We start from the raw sequence: 15724 nt of genomic DNA, 5'->3' as shown, positions 1-15724 counted from the left end.
AATGAACTTTAAAGAAAAAAAATGCTTTTAAAACATTTGCAGTATTTGTAAGAAAAATTTTTGCATCACTATTTCCTCCCAAATATCAAAAGTATTTCCTATTATAACACAAATGACAGCTTGGCTTAGAAGTACATTAGTAGTTGTGATGTCAGACCAGGTTGTCAGAAATTTTTAATTTTTTTAAAAAAAGTGCTTTAGCTATTAATTCTGCTCTTTTATTTTTTTCAGCATTAGTGCCAAATTTCCAGCATGCTAAGTACTAAATTAACAGCAAGAATATCATCAGTTTCAGTATTTCTAAAATTTAATAACCACTTGGGTGACAATATTACAAAATATAAAAACGACTAAATTTAACAATAGCAGTAAAAATAACATCAGAATTACTAAAACCACTTGCAGAAGTTTTCATAGTGTGGTTCATAGGATGGTTCACAGAACATGTACAAATGACACTCAATATTTCTAGTTACCAGCTGAGGTGGCACCACCTAGAGCAAACAGTTTAAAATTCACCAGGCCCACAGCTTTGTAACTAAGTGATTCATGATTAATTTTTTTAATTATTTTGGGATTTGCATTATTTGAAATTTTTGGTATAAAGTGATATTTTGCTAATTCAAACTAATTCAAACTCATGAAAACTTACTTAAAATTAGCTTAACAAGAACCATACTGTATTTTTACAGCTTTACTGAAGTATAATTTACACACCATAAAATTTCCTCCTTTTAAATGTACAATTCAATGAGTTTTAGTAAATGAGTTATAGACTTGTACAGCCATTACCATAATCCAGTATTAGAATCATACTCTACATGGGGTGCCTGGAAGGCTCAGGTGGTTAAGCGTCCAACTTCAACTCAGGTCAGGATCTCCCGGTTTGTGGGTTCAAGCCCCGCGTTAGGTTCCATGTTGACAGCTCAGAGCCTGGAGCCTGCTTCAGATTCTGTGTCTCCCTTTCTCTCCGCCCCTCCCCAACTTATGCTGTGTCTCCGTCTCTCTCTCAAAAATAAATAAATATCAAAAAAAAATTTTTTTAAAGAATCATACTATACATTTATTAAACTGTTACCAACCTCACCTATGTAAAGTAACCAAATAACTCATAATACCAACAACTCGAAAGGTTTTTCGATCTGCTATTTTTAAAAAAGAGAACAGATTTAATCTACTTTCAATAAACACAAAATTACCTAAAGGAAAAATGCTAAAACTATTTTAAACATACTGAAAGAATCATGCTGAGGAGGATTTAAACCGTCCTCCTCATAATCTTGTCCACAACATTAACCTGGCAGACTACTATAGATAGCACCTATGTAAAATTAAGCAGAGTCCCTGTTTATGTTTTGAACTCCAAATTAGTGAAATAAGTTTTGCTGAGGTTCTACTATAGTTAATAAAAACCTGACACGTGTGACTTCTAAAATGAAGATGATTTGCAAGTGAGTATAAAACCAATCAGGAGCGCCTGGGTGGCTCAGTCGGTTGAGCGCCGACTTCGGCTCAGGTCACGATCTCGAGGTCCGTGAGTTCGAGCCCCGCGTCGGGCCCCTGTGCTGACAGCTCAGAGCCCGGAGCCTGTTTCAGATTCTGTGTCTCCCTCTCTCTGACCCTCCCCCGTTCATGCTCTGTCTCTCTCTGTCTCAAAAATAAATAAATGTTAAAAAAAATTTAAAAAAAAAATTTAAAAAAAATCATAAATACTTGATAGCAAATATTCACCTACAAAATAGCTCAGTATCTGCAATATTTCTCAAAAAATATGAATTGATATCAGCCTCTTTTAAAAAAACTTTTTTTACATTTTCCTAAACTACCGGTTAAGTATATAAGTACACATTCATTATGGCATGATATATAACAAAGTATTCTATAATCTTTTAGTGATCAACATGAAAAAAATGAGAATGAAGAATCAGTTGAACCTATAGCTGGTTGAACTACCAAGTGTCTTAAGTGACCTAAGACAACTTGGAAGTATCTGTCCCAGATCTCTGACTCTGTCTTTGTCCACTTTAAGGTATGATATTGACAAAATAGTATATATGTAGTCCAAATTCCAGGCATACAGCTCCGAAAACTCTTAGGATTTCCCAAGTGATGGAGGCGAGAGAAGTGTCTTTGTTATCCATAATAAGTTCCTTTCAACCATACCAGAATTTATGCTAATGAATGACTCTTGGAGGTGAGGGATGGTTGCAAGGGAACCAACCATATAAGTAAAAGATTGGAACTTTCAGCTCCAAACCAGATCCCTGAGGGGAGAAGAGGTGAGGATCACATTAGTCACCAATGGCTGATGATCTAATCAACTGTGCCTACAAAATGGAGATTAAACTAGGGTCCAGAGAGCTACCAAGTTAGTGAACACATCAAGGTGTGGAGGCTTGTGCACCTGGAGAGGGCATAAAAGCTCTATGCCTATTCCTCATATCTTGCCCTATGTATCTCTTTCATTTGACTGTTCCTGAGTTATACCTTTTATAATAAACTGATGATAGTAAAGTGTCTCCCTAAGTTCTGTGAGCTGTTCTAACAAGCTGTCAAGCTTAAGGAGGGAATTGTGGGAACTCCTGATTCCAGAGATATGGGAAACGTGGAATTGTGACTGGCATGTGAGTGGAAGGCAGTCTTGTAAGGCAGAGCCCTTCATCTGTGAGGTCTGTGTAAACTGGGAAGATAGTGTCAGAACTGAATTAGACTGTAGGACATCTAGTTGGTATCTACAGAGAATTGGAGAATTGCTCGATATTGAAAACAACGCATCTGGTGTCAGAAGTGTTCTGAGTGTTCTAAGCTTTCCTTGAAATATTTTTTGTTAATGCTTTCAACAAGAGCACCAGTGACCAACTAGACCAAACTGACAACACTAGAGACTGACAGCTGAAAGGGATACCAAATCAAAATCTAAACTATGAAGGCACGAAAACAGACACTCAGATCAATGGAACAGAATAGAGAACCCAGGAATGGACCCACAAACATATGGCCAACTAATCCTTGACAAAGCAGGAAAGAATATCCAATGGAATAAAGACAGTCTCTTCAGCAAGTGGTGCTGGGAAAACTGGACAGCGACATGCAGAAGAATGAACCTGGACCACTTTCTTACACCATCACAAAAATAAACTCAAAATGGATGAAAGGCCTAAATATAAGACAGGAAGCCATCAAAATCCTAGAGGAGAAAGCAGGCAAAAACCTCTTTGACCTTTGCCACAGCAACTTCTTACTCAACATGTCTCCGGAGGCAAGGGGAACAAAAGCAAAATGAACTATTGGGACTTCATCAAAATAAAAAGCTTCTGCACAGCGAAGGAAACAATCAGCAAAACTAAAAGGCAACTGACAGAATGGGAGAAGATATTTACAAACGACATATCAGATAAAGGGTTTGTATCCAAAACCTATAAAGATTTCTCAAACTCAACACCCAAAAAACAAATAACCCAGTGAAGAAATGGGCAAAAGACAGGAATAGACACTTCTCCAAAGAAGGCATCCAGATGGCCAACCGACACATGAAAAAAATGCTCAACATCACTCATCATCAGGGAAATGCAACTCAAAACCACAATGAGATATCAGCTCACACCTGTCAGAATGGCTAACATTAACAACGCAGGCAACAACAGATGTTGGTGAGGATGCAGAGAAAGAGGATCTCTTTTGCACTGCTGGTGGGAATGCAAACTGATGCAGCCACTTTGGAAAACAGTATGGAGCTTCCTCAAAAAATTAAAGATGGAACTACCCTACGTCCCAGCAATTGCACTACTAAGTATTTATCCAAGGGATACAGGTATGCTATTTCAAAGGGGCACATGCATCCCAGTGTTTATAGTAGCACTATCAACAATAGCCAAAGTATGGAAAGAGCCCAAATGTCCACTGATGGATGAATGGATAAAGAAGATGCGGTATACCCACACACACACACACACACAGACACACACACACACAAAAACACACACAAAGGGAGTATTACTCAGCACTCAAAAAGAATGAAATCCTGCCATTTGTAACTACTTGAATGGAACTTGAGAGTATTATACTAAGTGAAATTAGTCAGAGAAAGACAAAGATCATATGACTTCATTCATATGGGAACTTTAAGATACAAAACAGATGAACATAAGGGAAGCAAAAACAATATAAAAACAGGGAGGGGAACATAAACTCTTAAATATGGAGAACAGAGGGTTACTGGAGGGGTTGTGGGAGCGGTGATGAGCTAAATGAGTAAGGGGCATTAAAGAATCTACTCCTGAAATCATTGTTGTACTATATGCTAACTAACTTGGATATAAATTAAAAAGTAAATTAAATTAAAAAAAATAAACTATGTTAACAATTCAGAATGATGATTCAGAAGTGACAATTTAGTAAGAATAATAAATACAACATCTAAAACTTGTATCCAGAAAAACAACTGCACAGGAACAAATGAGGGAAGATACGGTTTACCAATAATAAATCTAACAATAACAAAGAAAAACTTAAAAGTTTTAGTAACTGTAAGTTCAACACTAGCAGTGTTAGAAAAGCTAATGTAGTCCTTGGGCTCTGTGATTATAATGTCCAGAATTTTTAAATGTTTATTTTTTTTTGATAGAGAGCATGAGTGGAGGAGGGGCAGAGAGCGAGGAGGGGAGAGAGGATCTGAACTGGGCTCTGTGCTGACAGCAGCAAGCCAGATATAAGGCTTGAACTCACGAACCATGAGATTATGACCTGAGCCAAAGTTGGACAGTCAACCAACTGAGGCACCTAGGAGCCCCTAATGTCCAGAATTTCTACTTCAAGATGTAGAGCATAGGCATTTACTTCTCCTTTTTCCCAAAGGCCCATTGAAAGTGACTTAAAAAAAAAAATTTTTTTTTAATGAGGAAAATTATAGCATCACTGGAAAACATGAAAAGGGTATTGGTGGACAAGAAATTTTAATGACTACCTTGAAATTAGCAAATACAGGATCAGGCAGGTGGAATAAGAACAACAACAAAAACCCCACAGCCTTGCTGAGTGTCCCAGAGAGGGTCCAAATTCCGAGCCAATAAACACTGTTACCCTGTACCTAGCACTTTTATTGTATTATTTCATTTAATGCTCATAATTATCTTGAAAATAGGTATTATATGCCCATTTTTCAGATAAGAGAGCTGACATTTAGACAAGTTATATAATCACACAGCTAATCAATGGTGAAGCCACGACTTGAATCCAGTTAGTGTGAATCTGGAGTCTGCTTTCATTTATTATGCAGATACAGGCCAAAGGGTAATCCATTACAGTAATCATTAAAGCACTACACTAAATCCCGCTGGTACTGGGGTGCCTGGCTGGCTCAGTTGGAAGACCAGGCAACTCTTCAGCTCAGAGTTGTGAGTTCAAGACTCACGTTAGGTGTAGAGATCACTAACAAAAAAAAATAAATAAAACTTTAAATTCATCTGGCTCTATTTCCATCAGGTAAGAAGGGTAGCTCTCTTCTTTTGTTCTTGAATTAAACCTTGATAACTTCCTTCTACAAAATGAGTGGAATCTGTCTAGAGTGCCTAAAAGCGGCTGAGAGAGGAGTAAAGAAAGACACAAGAGTTAACGTCAGATCCCCACACAGATTTGGAAGAAGGAAAAATGTTTTAAGGAAAGGAAGATCCACAGTAAATAAATATCACAAGAAATGCTTCCTTACTTTGGCAGCTGTGGGGTTCCAGGCTCCCTGCTCCAAGATTACATTTCCCAGAGTGAACTGTGCCAGTAGGCATGCTCTGCTCACAGAGTTCACAGTCAACCATCCTATTCAAGGAAGGTATCTGTCTTATAAATTGGTGAGGCAATCTCGCATGGTGGTTCAGAACATGAATTCTAAAGTTAGCCTGCCTGGCTCCAAATCTTGGCTTTCCCGTGCAACTCTAGGGAAGTTACTCAGTATCTCCTTCCCTCTCTTTCCCCATCTGAAAAATGAGGATGATAACTATATTTATCTTATGAAAGTTTTTGTGACGATTAAGTAAGATAACTTTCACTCAGTGTAGTGCTTCTCTTATGTAAGTGCTCAGCAAAGGGCTTGGCACATGGTAACCTGCAAGCAATGGTGTGTGTTAGTTATAAAGTACAGGGGACAAAGGGGAAAGGAGATAAATTAGATGACGACTGAGAAATCTTCCAACCTTGAAAATCTATCAAATTCTTAAGAGAAAAAAATTTTAATTTCATCAAATAAGACAAAGCAAATTCCAGAACAGTGAAGTATTGACTGACGCTAGATCAATACTTGGTTTAAATTCACTACTGAACCTCTGAAGGCATCTATTAACCTCTTTATTTATGACTACTAGCCGTAAGTTGCCTCCCAATATAAATTAAATGGGCAAAATGAATTTGGATTTAGAAAATGAGGAGAGCTAACTGACTTCTAAGCAATTTTGATTAATATCAATGAACAGATATAACAGAGCTACTCCCCTACCAGAATCTTGACCATAGATTGAGCTCTTTCATCCAGAAGTTCAAAAACAGAAATTAGCAATAATAGAACAATATCTAAAAAACTGCCAAGAAGGAAGATAATAATACAGCATCATGTCAACTGGAATCTCCAGTGCAATAACAGGCCAAAGCACTGCATGGCTGCAGGGAAAAGCCAGTCAGCTTAGAAGCCTGTGACAGCCCAGGATGGGAACTTCTTATTCCAAATGTAAGCTAATCAAATTTTATGATTTAGGGGCGCCTGGGTGGCTCAGTCGGTTAAGCGTCCGACTTCAGCTCAGGTCATGATCTCGCGGTCGGTGAGTTCAAGCCCCGCATCCGGCTCTGTGCTGACCGCTCAGAGCCTGGAGCCTGTTTCGGATTCTGTGTCTCCCTCTCTCTCTGACCCTCCCCCGTTCATGCTCTGTCTCTCTCTGTCTCAAAAATAAATAAATGTTAAAAAAATTAAAAAAAAAATTTATGATTTAATTATGGGTCTCCTCTAGAAATCCTACCCATTTAGGGTTCCAAATTAATAACAATTTACTCAGAAACAACTTAAAGTTAGGTCCCAGAAATTAAGCGATTTGCCTAGGGAACTTCTTATCTGGAAGTAATGTGTATCCAAAGCAGACCTTCTGGGCCAGTGCTAAGAAATCTTTATAACCTGATAAACTAGGAAATCAGAGATGGACTTTGCCAACCACCATGGTCAGTAGAAAAAGAAACTTTAGGCATGCCAAATCTGAGATGCACATTAAATTGTAACAAGTGCAAGAACTATACACCTACATGATCCTTACCATGAGCCAGGAAAATGCAGGTAGATAATTAGAACAGTGAGGATAAAGCCTCCATTCCCAGAATAAGACATTAAGCCTTGGGGCCCTTTTCTTTTCCTCTCCTCTCCTTGTATTTATAATTTTTTCCTACTCCTTTTTCTCTATGGTCATCCTTGCCACATAACCACCCTCCGATCTTTTCCAGTTGTTCCACTCCCGCTGTTACACTTGAATTCTTTTAAAATTCCTTCTCTCTGTTCTTTCTACAATGTCATTTTAGTAAGTTACAAAAGGAACTGTATAGAAAGAAACAAATATAAAAAGAAGGCTTTGGCAAATTCTATTTGTTGACATGAATACTGTCTACTTTTTCCTGGCCTGTAACTTCCACATGTCAAAACATTATGCCCATGATAAGAGCAGAGCAACTGTTAAAAAATACTCAAGTCTAATGAATAATTTTAGTGACGATATAGAATAAAAGAGCAAAGAACAAAATTAATACAAAGAGGCCTCATATAACATTATGACATATACAGAGCAATTCTTTTTAAGTTTTTTTGTTTTTTTTTAGTAATCTCTACACCTAACAAGGGGCTCGAACTCATGACCTCAAGATCAAGAGTCATACACTCCTCCAACTGAGCCAGCCAGGTACCCCTAAACAGTAATTCTTAATTCTAATACAAATAAAATCTTTTACGTAAATTCAAAATACATAGATACCTAAGTATTTCTTTTTTTTTTTTTTTAATTTTTTTTTTTTCAACGTTTATTTATTTTTGGGACAGAGAGAGACAGAGCATGAACGGGGGAGGGGCAGAGAGAGAGGGAGACACAGAATCAGAAACAGGCTCCAGGCTCTGAGCCATCAGCCCAGATCCTGACGCGGGGCCCGAACTCACGGACCGCGAGATCGTGACCTGGCTGAAGTCGGACGCCTAACCGACTGCGCCACCCAGGCGCCCCGATACCTAAGTATTTCAAAATGCAGCCACTTTTAGTATATTATGTTCAGAAAAAAATGTGGAAAAACTTAACACTTCTTAACTATTTTTTTATTAAAAAAATTTTTTTTTGTGTTTACTTATTTTTGAGAGAGAGAAAAAGAGACGACAGAGCGCAAGTGGGGGAGGGGCAGAGAGAGGGAGACACAGAATTGGAAGCAGGCTGCAGCCTCTGAACTGTCAGCACAAAACCTGACACAGGGCTCAAACTCATGAACTGCGAGATCATGACCTGAGCTGAAGTTGGACGCTTAACCAACTGAGCCACCCAGGCACCCCACTCCTTAACTATTTTTATTCCTTATAAGAATATAACAATTCTCCTCAAATTAAAAAAATATATATATATTTTTGCCAAAAAGAGATGCAATATAATCTTGTCTTACTTCATTCTTTGGAGCATTTACAGAATTTAAGGAAGAAATTTTAATTATTCTTTCCTTTGAAGATTTCACTCAAAAAGTCTTTCCAAGTTTATTTCTCTTTAAAATAGGAAACACAGGGGGGCGCCTGGGTGGCTCAGTCAGTTGAGCGTCCAACTTTGGCTCAGGTCATGATCTCAAAGTTCATGAGTTCAAGCTCCACATCAGGCTGATAGCTCAGAGCCTGGAGCCGGCTTCGGAGACACAGAATCTCTCTCAAAAATAAACTCTCTCTCTCTCTCTCAAAAATACACATTAAAAAATAAATTTTAAAAAATAGTAAATAAAATAAAATAGGAAACAAGGGTAATTGCATATATTAATGCATGCCCCAACTGCTGATATCAAAATCTCGCTTGCAATTAAAATGGGGTCCAAGATGGGGCATGTGGGTGGCTCAGTCAGTTAAACGTCTGACTTCAGCTCAGGTCATGATTTCACGGTTCTTGAGTTTGAGTCCTGCATCAGGCTCTATGCTGACAGCTCAGAGTCTGCAGCCTGCTTCATTCGGATTCTGTGTCTCCCTCTCTCTCTCTGTCCCTCTCTCTCTCTGTCCCTCTCTCTCAAAAATAAACACTAAAAAAAGATTTTTAAATGGAGTCCAATAAATAGAATTACTTAAAATATTTTGAATGTATGCCATGAGCTACATGCACACTTTCGAGCCATGTCTCTGTCCCATTTTTATATTTCTGTTTATTTTCTTCCTCTCTCCAACACTTGAACTGGGATTCTTTCACTTAGAATGTAATTTTAGGGGCACTCAGATGCCTAAGTGTTGGTTTAGCATCCAACTCTTGGTTTCAGCTCTGCTCATGATTTCACAGTTTGTGGGATTGAGCTCCATGTGGGGCTTTGTGCTGAGTGTGGAGCCTGCTTGGGATTCTCTCTGTCCCTCACTGCTCCTTCCCTGCTTGCATGCACAAGCACATGCTCTCTCTCTCAAAATAAATAAACATTAAAAAAAAAAAAAAAAAGAATGTAATTTTAAAACAAAGTCACAATCCTACCTACACACTCGAAATTATATCTTATGGGCATTAAGTTCACTAGAAAAATAAAACTGAAAGAAAAACCAGGAAATATGATAGAACATTTTCTGTTGATTATTTTCCAAAAAATATGTAACCATATCATATTAATACACTTAAATGATTCTAAGAATTTTTTTTATTTTTTATTTTAATGTTTATTTATTTTTGAGACAGAGAGAGACGGAGCATGAGCAGGGGAGGGGCAGAGAGAGAGGGAGACACAGAATCCGAAACAGGCTCTGGGCTCTGAGCTGTCAGCACAGAGCCCGACACGGGGCCCAAACCCACGGATCGCAAGATCATGACCCAGGCCGAAGTCGGACGCTCAACCGACTGAGCCACCGAGGCGCCCCAATGATTCTAAGAATATTAAAGAAGAAATTCACACGTTTCCTAAAAAACCATATAAAATGTCCATCTTACCGATATCATTAACAAGGGAATTAGAATCAGATGCCCCCAGGGTAGCTTCGAACTCCTCTTGGAGACGATATGCTCTTTGCAGGAGAGCTTCAAGTTTATGGATAAATTCAGTACTAATAATATCCTACAAGGAGAAGAAAAGTACACACAGCAAATATTAGATTCTAATGTTAAGATTCTCAATACCTTCCACTCTTAAATGAAAGACAGAGAAAGTGTGGGATATGAGGAAGGTCCATTGGGTGGTGACAGCACTGGATTCTGGCTGTGCCTTTAGCCAAGTCACCCCAGTTCTCAGGGATTCAGCTTCTCTACCTATAAACTTAAGGAGTGGGATTCAACCAGGGGTTCTCAAAGTAAGATCTCTGACCAGCAGTATCAGTATCATGTAGGAAGTTGTTAGAAATGTAAATTCTCAGGCCCCACCCCAGCCACTGAATTAGAAACTCAAGTCTGTTTTAATAAGCCTTTCAGATGACTCTAATGCATGCTGAAATTTGAGACTCACTAGCTGACATGATTGGTAAATATCAGTCCAGCTCTAATTCTGTGCGACCTTTATGAATATAATGGCACTTAATTAAAACAAGGCTTTAAAAAATCCCTTTAGAAGTCACAGTAATTCTATATATTCTTAGAAAATCAGGGAACTTGATTATGAATTGCAAATTTGGGATTTAATAACTAACTGAACAGAAAAAGCCCAATAAGACATACCCCTCCACACATACACTCTTAGTCCCAAGGGAGAAAACAAACCCATTGTATTAAATGCCACAAAAAAGAGGCACCTGGGTGGCTCAGTTAGTTAAGCACCCAACTTCAGCTCAGGTCATGAACTCGCGGTTCGTGGGTTCGAGCCCCACATCGGGCTCTGTGCTGACAGCTCAGAGCCTGGAGCGTGTTTCAGATTCTGTGTCTCCCTCTCTCTCTGCCCCTCCCCCACTCATGCTCTGTTTCTCTGTCTCAAAAATAAATAAACATAAAAAAAAATTCAAATGCCACAAAAAGCAAGTAAAATGAATCAACATTAAACATTGTTCAATTCTTCCAATATTATAAAGGCCACTCTCAGGAGAATCACCCTTACATCTACACTTTCTTCAGCAATGGCATCTCCTGCACCCAATTTAATGGAACTACAGGCTTCATCTTCAGCCTGTCTATTTCGAAAGGTGAGAGCCTGCTCCCATCGACGTAGCGCTTCTTCAAACAATTCCATACCTATGAATTAAGAACAGAATGATTGTAAACAAAAAAAATCAATGCCAAAATAAAATCATTTGGGGCTGAAATCTTTTTCATATGGTTATCAACAATGGCATAGTCTGACTGTAATTTTGGCACTAAAGAATAATCTTATGCTCACCTGATTTCATAACAGAATTTTATTTTATTTTATTCTATTTTATTTTATATAATTGATTTTATATAATTGATTTTATATAATTATTTTATTTTTAAGTAGGCTTCACGCTGAGCATGGAATCCAATGCAAGGCTCAAGTTCATGACTCTGAGATCAAGACCTGAGCTGAGATCAAGAGTTGGACACTTAATCGACTGAGCCACACAGGAGCCCCTTCATAGCAGAATTTTAATTTCTCAATATATTCTAGGCCTATGGTGTTAGCCAACCAAAAATCAGAGAGAAATGACCAATATGTTTTCTTTTATTTAAAGTAACTCAAATATATACAGTGCTTGGGATTTTTCTAGAATAGTATCATGCGTTCACCAAAAGTCCAACAATGACTAATTTTTACATTCACACAACTATCCTTCAAAATATCCACCTAAATTAAAAAGTAGGTAAATAGAAGACAGTAGTTGTTAAGCTATCAGGTTTATAAGAGGTTGTCAGAAAGAGAGAATAAAACTAAGAAGAAATAGCATACTAAGTCTAGAATAAAGTTTTGCTGTGTCGATTTGGATAAATACAGTAATTGCTGAGTCAGTTAAAAATCTACAAGACCACTGCAAGAACCAAACAAGGGTTACAGTCTAAGTAGAAACTCATATCCCCTCAGCTATACACAGCTTTTGTGGGAAAAAAGGTATGCGCTTCTTTTTCTCCAAGTAAAAAAAGTCTTACCAAAATAATTATGTACTTCAAACAAAACCAAAATATTTCAAAACTTCAGTTTTTCTAGACATATAAAAGAAAAAGATCTTTGGGGCACCTGGGTGGCGCAGTCGGTTAAGCGTCTGACTTCAGCCAGGTCACGATCTCGCGGTCCGTGAGTTCGAGCCCCGCATCAGGCTCTGGGCTGATGGCTCAGAGCCTGGAGTCTGTTTCTGATTCTGTGTCTCTCTCTCTCTCTGCCCCTCCCCCGTTCATGCTCTGTCTCTCTCTGTCGCAAAAATAAATAAACGTTGAAAGAAAAAGATCTTTAAAAGCTGCTTAATCTGGGGGCACCTAGATGACTCAGTCAGTAGAGCATGCAACTCTTGATCTCAGGGATGTGAGTTCAAGCCCCACATTGGGCATGGAGCCTACTTAAAATAAAAATTAAAAATAAATAGGGGCGCCTGGGTGGCGCAGTCGGTGAAGCGTCCGACTTCAGCCAGGTCACGATCTCACGGTCCGTGAGTTCGAGCCCCGCGTCAGGCTCTGGGCTGATGGCTCAGAGCCTGGAGCCTGTTTCCGATTCTGTGTCTCCCTCTCTCTCTGCCCCTCCCCCGTTCATGCTCTGTCTCTCTCTGTCCCAAAAATAAATACAAAACGTTGAAAAAAAAATTTTTTTTTAAATTAAAAATAAACAAACAAATAAAACAAAGCTGCTTAATCTGGACAAGTCATTCTCAAGATGTTTTCCATATAGTATAGTAGTTAAGGAATACCTCTCCTCTAAAATCATTTCTTCAAGTTCTCTGAAGAACCTACAACCCTAAACAAAAAAAGTGTTATTTAAATACAACTCACGCTTTTACTTCTTATGTAATGTAATTTTCCATAGCAAAGAACCAATGCTGTGTAGATCTTCCTTCTAAAAAACCTATACACTTAAAAGACAATTAATTACATCACCATCTACTCGCCTTTCTCCAAGCTTTACAATTCTAGTTCCTTCAACCTTTTCTCACTCCATCTACTCTCCAGCCATCTGATTATTTTGGGTAAACATTAAGGAAGGGTGATGTAATCACAGAATAGTCCAAAGATAAAAGCTGCCTCCCAGGAAGAATTGTGTCTCACCTCGTTGCGGCACAGGGCCCAAACCACCACATATCTTCAGTTTTGTAACAGGAATTCAAACATATTTCACTAATACATTCTTTTAATGTCATCAATCTTGTAAAGGGAATTCAAATAATAGGTGGGTGATTAGATGACCCAGAGGGCTTCTACCAATCTTAATTCTATGATACTGAGACTCCCTGCAGCTTCTCTGGTTTTGCTCTATTTCTCTACAATTCTAACTCCCAATAATCCAATGGAAGCTGTTAGTGTAGGTTTATTAAAGTAATCCAAAAGCATTGCTTAATTCTCAAGAGACCTTTGGAAAAGATGGCAAAAGAACTACTCTTACATCTTTCCCCATAGGCAGGAATAACTATGGTGAAACTGCAGGAGATGATACAGTCTAACTCTTCTAGAATGTGGGAATATATTCAGAGGTACACAGTCCTTCTACAAATCATTATCTCCTTTACTGTTCATTGGCCAGGGCTATATTAAAGTTTTTTTGTTTTGTTTTTGTAATTAGTATGCACTTCCATCAAAAGAAATACAGCCTGAAATAAAGTAGCAAACACAGAAAAGCATTTGAAAAAGTATTTCAATCTAATTCAATTCTTTTTTTCTTTTTCTGGGCTCCAGTGATACTCTCTAGACATGCTCCTTGGTCAAGCCAAGAGGAATACTAAGATGTGAAACACAGTCCTTTTTTTGTTATAAAATCATTCCTGGATATAAGAATACAGGGCACCTGAATGGCTCAGTTGATCAAGCATCTGACTTTGGCTTAGGTCATGATCTTGCTGTTCCTGAGTTCGAGCCCTGCATCAGGCTCTGTACTGACAGCTCAGGGCCTGGAGCCTGTTTCAGATTCTGTGTCTCACTCTCTCTGCCCTTCCCATGCTCACGCTCTGTCTCTCAAAAATAAACATTAAAAAAATTTTTTTTAATACAAATGATAGCTAGATAAAAAACAGATTAAATAAAGTGGACTCTGATAGACTCATTAGATAAGAACCAAGAGATCAGGTTAGATGAGTGAAACAGACTGAATAATAGCCACCCAAAAGTATCAGGTCCTAGTCTCTATCTAGAACGTTACCTTACAAAGAAAAGGGGTCTTCGCAGATGTGACTGATTCAAGGAATCTTAAAATTAATTAATTAAGAAATTTAACATGGGGAGATAACCTGGATTTGGTGGGGCCTAAAACCAATCACAACTGTCCTTATAAGAGGCAGAGGGAGATTTGATATACACAGAGGAGGTGATGATGGGAGGTAGAGACTGGAATCACACGGCTACAAGCCAGAAGCCATCAGAAGCTGGGAAGGGCAAGGAACAGATACTCTCCTAAACTGGAATTGTTGTTGGAAGCATAGCTCTAATGATACCTTGATTTCAGCCCAGTGATAATGATTTCAGACTTCTGGCCTCCAGCACTCTGAAAGAATGCATTTCTGCTGCTTAAAACACCAAGTTTGTGGAAATCCGTTAGAGCATCCTCCAGAAATAGGTTATATTATATACACCATATTCAACAGATACAAGAATATTTAAAAATTACGTTGCTTCCCTTAGAACAATTCATCATTATTTAGTTTCACATTAAATGTAAGCATAACATCTTAAAACATTATTATGTTATTCCTACCCATCAAGTATAAGTTCTCAGGAGTGGTCACAGGAATATTAACAAGTTTAACATCATCTTCATCTGCTTTGTCCCAGGAGTTAGAATTGCCACAAGCACAGCTATGACAAGAATTGACGCTCTGGACCTAAAATTAAAATCGACAGCAGTGACTTCAAAATCTCTTTTGTGACAGTATTTTGCCATCTTTTATATTTACAAATTATTTATATAAATCCTATTCCAGGTAAACCAACCCATGTAATCCCCACCTGAACAAATAAATCTGATTATATTCAAAGTTAGGAGTTATATGACCCTAAGTATTTTAAGCCTTTGTTTGCTCAAAAATACATGAATAGAAGAATATTTTCAACAAAAATCAGTTATTTCCATTAGAAATCAAGCAGCTACTTTTACAGTTTACTGTTTAATTAAATATTTGCTTATAAATTTTATCCACACCTACTCTGGTTTGAGGTAACTAGCTTATTTCCGCTTTAAAAATTATTAACAGTGCTGATTATGCTAAACAATAACTAAAATTGAAAAGCCTCTATCATCTTCCCTTCCTTAGCAAGGTGCACTGAGCCAATCATTTCAGTCATCTTTATGTAGATGACTCCCAAGTCTCTGCCTCCAATTCTGTCCTTTTTCTTTTTTTTATTTTTATTTTGAGAGAGAGAGAGAGAGAGAGAGAGAGAGAGAGAGAGAGCATGCAAGAGAAAGCAAGGGAGAGGAGTAGAAGGGAAGAGACAAAGAA

At 38.1% G+C, this 15724-nt stretch overlaps 1 protein-coding gene across 3 annotated transcripts in view; it reads right to left on the bottom strand.

The window, feature by feature from the left end:
• The window catches only part of MIGA1 (mitoguardin 1), a 104645-nt gene that overhangs the window by 61475 nt on the left and 27446 nt on the right, over positions 1–15724 (bottom strand). For 2 of the 3 annotated variants that reach the window (XM_086717361.1, XM_086717362.1), the window contains exons 5-7: positions 14983–15109; positions 11239–11372; positions 10149–10272 (exon numbers count right to left, since the gene is read on the bottom strand). In XM_086717361.1, coding sequence (XP_086573487.1) covers positions 10149–10272; positions 11239–11372; positions 14983–15109 — 385 coding nt within the window. The remainder of the gene's footprint in view (positions 1–10148; positions 10273–11238; positions 11373–14982; positions 15110–15724) is intronic. The other variant, XM_086717363.1, reaches the window with a different exon arrangement.

The sequence above is a fragment of the Puma concolor genome, chromosome C1 (assembly GCF_028749965.1).
Source record: "Puma concolor isolate L17-30 chromosome C1, mPumCon1.1.hap2, whole genome shotgun sequence".
Lineage (NCBI taxonomy): Eukaryota > Metazoa > Chordata > Mammalia > Carnivora > Felidae > Puma > Puma concolor.
The sequence above is the reverse complement of the archived record's forward strand: the minus strand, read 5'-3'. Positions and strand labels throughout refer to the sequence as shown.